Raw genomic sequence first — 4753 nt, 5'->3', positions numbered from 1 at the left:
TGCAGTGTACATACAGTAGTATACTTATTGAAGTGCACTGACGGAAGTGTTTCATTTGAGACACAGCCTAAATGTTGGATTGGAGAATCCCGCCTTCATGAGATGACTTTTTTTCATGTCCGTCTTTTGATTTCCTTCAAGTCAGCAGGAAGCGGCCCCAAGGTCTCTGGAGTCCTTTCAGATCGCCCGCCGCCATTTTAGAGACAGACGTCGGGTCCCGTGGCTTGAAAGGTGGAGCTAGCCGAAGCTGAGCCAGAACGGTCCCATCTTGTCCACGGTGTCCCAACCAGCGTCCTCCTACATCTGCTTGTGACTTTTGTCGCAGCAATCCTCGCTGAGGTTGGCTTGCGAAGCAGCTGTTCCCGCCACCGGTGCGAGACCTCCTCCTCCGCCTCCCGCCTCACCTCCTCCGCCGGCGCCTCCGCCGCTGCCTCCCTCCCGGAGCTCCTTCTCCCTCCTCTCCCGCTCCACCGCCTCCTGTTCGCTCTTGCTGCTGGGGAACTTGTCCTTGTTGTTCTCCTTCTTCCACTTCATCCTGCGGTTCTGGAACCAGATCTTCACCTGCCGCTCCGTCAGCGCCAGCGCGTGCGACACCTCGATGCGGCGCTTTCGGGTCAGGTAGGGGTTGAACAGGAACTCCTTCTCCAGCTCCAAAGTCTGGTAGCGGCTGTACGTCTGCCGGCCTCGCCTCCTGCCGGCAGCTACTGGGGAGGTGGGGGGGGGGGGAGAAATATCACAAATATTATTCATACCTTCATAAACCAGGAATACAATCCAATTAGCTTATGAAAAACTGCAATTTTATCATCCATACATGACATTTTTCTTTTTTGGGAAAATTATCAAGTGATTTTTTTAATATATGTTTTAAAGGTATATATCATATTTTCCAACTGGGAATGTGTGCAGTCTTTTCCCACTCAATGATAAAAAGAATGACAATGTCATAAATGATGAATAAAGTTGGTAATATACAGTGTGTATATGAAATATGATCGGTTATATGATATGAATAGGAAGTACTTGGCCACCTGTGTTTTGCCCATCTCGGAGGGCTTATTAAAAGTAGGAATATTAAGACATTTACCAGGGAACGCTTGGCTTCCAACTCCCGACAGATTAAACACACGGGACATTTATGTGAGTGATTATATTTCCATAAAAGTGTTTGTCCTCCTCTTTGATGGCCTACCATAAAAAAGGGATGGATGCGCCGCATGGACAAAATATGCCGCTGATCATAAATATTTGACATAAGAACCCAGCGCCTTGTAAATCTCGCCTGGACGCTTTCAATGACTTTCTCAGCAGAAATCTTCAAATGTGGACGCCAGTCATTCATATAATTTTTTTTGGGGGGGGGGGGTATTCTTCATACTTCACTCTTTTGTCTCCTTTGACCGAGAAATCATCTTACATAAATAGTCATAAAAATAAGACATCAAATCATCATAATAAAAATAGAATAGAATGTCTAATTAAATATTAGTAATTTATTTATACTGCTTTAAAAAACTAATGTTGTCAAATGGGAAAAATAAATATACATAAAGTATATACTGTGTGTGTTTAGAGCAGGAAAATGCTTTGCAGAGTTGATGATATAAATATTGCAGCAAGCTGCCAGTGACATATTCATGGAGCTGACATAAAAATGAGAGTGTGTGTGTAGAGGAAGATGATAAAAAAAAATCAAGTGAGCTCAATAAAGTCCCATTTTAGCTGAATTGGCCCACCTTTCATTCAACTGCTCCAGCTTGCAATATGTTGCAAAAATACGAAATAAAACACCAAATATATTACACTCCAGTGGAGTCCCAACTCCACTTCCACCTTGCGTGTTCCTTTCCACGCACGCTGACCTTCATCCTCAGCTTCATCCACACACACACACACACACACTGCCGCAAGGCACTTTACACAGGCTTGTAAAGTACTTCCTACATATTTTTTTTTTTTACCAGCAGCTTTTTTTCCCCACTTTTATTTGATTGTTGCTTTCTTTTAACACCACATATATTTTAAAATATTACCAACTAACGCTCACCTATTATAGAATATTATATCATAAATTAACAGTTCAATTATTTACTTTATATAATGGATATAAAATAATCACAGCCAATAAACGTTATAAAAGTTATTCAGTTGAGTGTGTTGCTGCACAAAATTACCTCAAAAAATGTATTGAAGGTTATGATATTAATATGAGGTCTCAATACATGGAATGAATAAAGTGCTGCTATGCTCCATATACACTTATACATACTTTAAACATATACATAAGCATATAGATAACGTATGTGCATGTATGTGGCATATAAAAGAGAGCTGTTTAATTGTCACACACGCACACACACACACACACACGAATAGAAAGTGTTCTAAAAGTGCCATAAAAGTGTGTTTTCCGTCGTGCCCCCCCTCCCCCCTCCCGGGGCCACCGTGCGGCTGAATAATTGAGAAGCAGACAAGTCAGTGATAAAAGAAAGCAAAAGGCAGTAAAAGTTGAACCGGGGTCAGATGTGCGCGTCTTTGTTTCTGCCGCAGATATTTACCATCTGCTTTCTGGTCTCACACGCGCACACGCACGCACGCAGACACGCAGGGGGGTTGTTTTGGGGGGCAATTGAGAAGTTTTGGTGCGGCCATAAAAGCATCAAGTTGGGACTGCGGTCTTTGCGGGTTTCGGATGTTTCGGATTTGCGGAGAGGAGCAAGTCGTGCGTACGCGCGCCGCGCGGAGAGGATGCCGGGAGAAGAAAAAAGGGAGGAAGAAAGTTCTCACCTTGCGGCCTCATCCAGGGAAAGAGTTGCGTGGGTGAAGGACTCTGCTCGGTTCCCTCCGCGTCCTCGGCGCCGAGTCCCGGCGCGCCTCCCAGCTTGCAGTCGCTGTACTGGACCAAATCTGCGTCCTGGGCCCCGAAGAGCGTCTGCCTCTGCAGGGCGTCATATCCGTAGAAGTTCCCGGGCTCGCCGTGGCAAGTCACCGCGCAGGGGCTCTGCTGGTAGGGGTTGCTGGGCAGCGTCGAGGCGCCGTGGTGGTAGAAGTCCTGGATCTGCGGGGCGTGCTGGAAGGTGGCGCCGGAGCCCGGCCCGTACACCACCGTGGGACGGCCGCCGGCCAGATCCTGCGCGAAACCGCACTCGTAGTAGTTGGGGCGCAACGAGTCCCCGCTTTTGTACTTGGAGAAGAGAGAGTTGACGAAATAGGAACTCATCGTTCGCGCTTCGGTCGGAGTCCGAGTCAGGAAAAGCTCAGTGCGCGTCGGGTCTCGCCTCGCCGAGGAAGGAGGAGGGAGAGGAGGGAGAGGAGGAGGTCCGGGCGCAAGCAGACAGACAGACGGAGGGGAGTCTTGCGCTCTTCCACCCTCACCGCCGCGACCGGCGAGCCGAGCACGGTGACCACCAGCGCGGTACGACGACCCTCACAGCCGATCCCATCAAACATCCAGCGAGGAAGAGGAGGAGGAGGAGAAGGAGGAGGAGGAGGAAGAGGAGCTGATGTGCATCACAATTCCAAAGCTGCGAGGAGCTTCATGCTCTCAAACGCCTTTCTGTCATTTACGCTCCTGCAAATCACTTCTTTCATATTCTCTCTCTCTCTCACCCCCACCCCACCTCTGTGTGTGTGTGTGCGTGTGTGTGCGTGTGTGTGTGTGTGTTTCAGGATCATTTGCATCTATTATCAGCTCCTCGTCCCATTGGCTTCACATCCACTCTCCCTCGGCGCCTAATGCAAAGGGAGGGCTGTGCGTGTGCGTGTGTGCGCGCGCGCGTGTTAATGAAAGTTTTCCCCCATTGCACACGAGCACGTGCACGCTGTGAAAGTGAGATACATGACATCATAGGACCCAAACATCAAATAAAAAATAACATATAATATATAATCTCTGCTTTCTGGTATCGAACCCGTAGCGCCGATATCAACATCTGTAGATCACTGAATTATTGTTTATGCAGAATTTTTGGATGATATTGTCATCAGACTGAAAGACAGACTATACATATCATATGACATATTCATATTGCCCAATAAATATGGCAAGGTAATGATATCAACAAAATAATTATCATCTCTCATCACGTGCAAAATAAAGTCAGCCATGCAAAACAATATATCATATATTTCCATAATATCCATCAATATTTCCATTTTACTGTAGTCATACAAACAAAGTATTAATTCATATTGGAAATCATATTAGAAAAATTATCCAGGTTAAGGTTTTCCAACATGTCTTTATGAAATATGACATTATTATATTAGAAATATTAAATGATTGCATGTACATATCGATCATTCATATATAAATATATATATATCCCAGCTCTGTCTGATACTGGCATATTATTATGATGAGAATTATGATGACTTATTGCTGTTTCTTCTACTTGGCGAATAAAAGCCAAGCTGGGTGGATACGGAAGCCGATGATGATATCATGTCCAAAAAAGGTGAATGGCTGAGGTAGAATACGCTTGGAAACCCTGGAAAGTACTAGAAAGTTGAGTTGAGTGGGGGTTTATCCAGGCCGGAAACGTTCTTCATCCAACCACAGTCTCACGCAATTGTCTACTTCCTGTCTAGTCCACCTTAGGATGCTTCCTAACCGCTTTCTAGGATGCTTCCCAGGATGCTTCGTTGCCGTGGAGTGAAGCAAAGCCAAATATATTTGCAAGAAAAAGTATAGTGTATAGACTGTATATATCGTGAGTATAGTGTATATAAATATATAGAGTGAGTATATAGA

The 4753-nt window shown here is 45.4% G+C and overlaps 1 protein-coding gene across 2 annotated transcripts; it reads right to left on the bottom strand.

Moving 5' to 3' along the window:
* Positions 1–297: 297 nt before the first annotated feature.
* hoxb8a (homeobox B8a) lies at positions 298–3220 on the bottom strand. 2 transcript variants are annotated; one of them, XM_058048377.2, is made up of 2 exons: positions 2788–3220; positions 298–704 (listed from the first exon to the last, which is right to left on the bottom strand). In XM_058048377.2, exons 1-2 carry the CDS (start codon positions 3218–3220, stop codon positions 298–300), a joined length of 840 nt encoding a protein of 279 aa, XP_057904360.1. The 2 variants fall into 2 exon arrangements, with proteins under 2 accessions (XP_057904360.1, XP_057904361.1); XM_058048378.2 differs by having other exon boundaries at positions 298–701.
* Positions 3221–4753: the final 1533 nt, after the last annotated feature.

Source organism: Doryrhamphus excisus, linkage group LG16, assembly GCF_037039965.1.
Source record: "Doryrhamphus excisus strain RoL-2023G ecotype Guam linkage group LG16, RoL_Dexc_Guam_v1.1, whole genome shotgun sequence".
Taxonomy (NCBI): Eukaryota; Metazoa; Chordata; class Actinopteri; order Syngnathiformes; family Syngnathidae; genus Doryrhamphus; species Doryrhamphus excisus.
This window is presented reverse-complemented; position numbering and strand designations above follow the sequence as displayed.

Coding starts and splice junctions, on each gene's coding strand:
- hoxb8a (XM_058048377.2), bottom strand. CDS start 3,220: ATGAGTTCCTATTTCGTCAACTCTCTCTTCTCCAAGTACAAAAGCGGG. Junction 705..2,787: donor TCCCTGGATGAGGCCGCAAG/GTGAGAACTTTC, acceptor CCACCTCCCCAG/TAGCTGCCGGCAGGAGGCGA.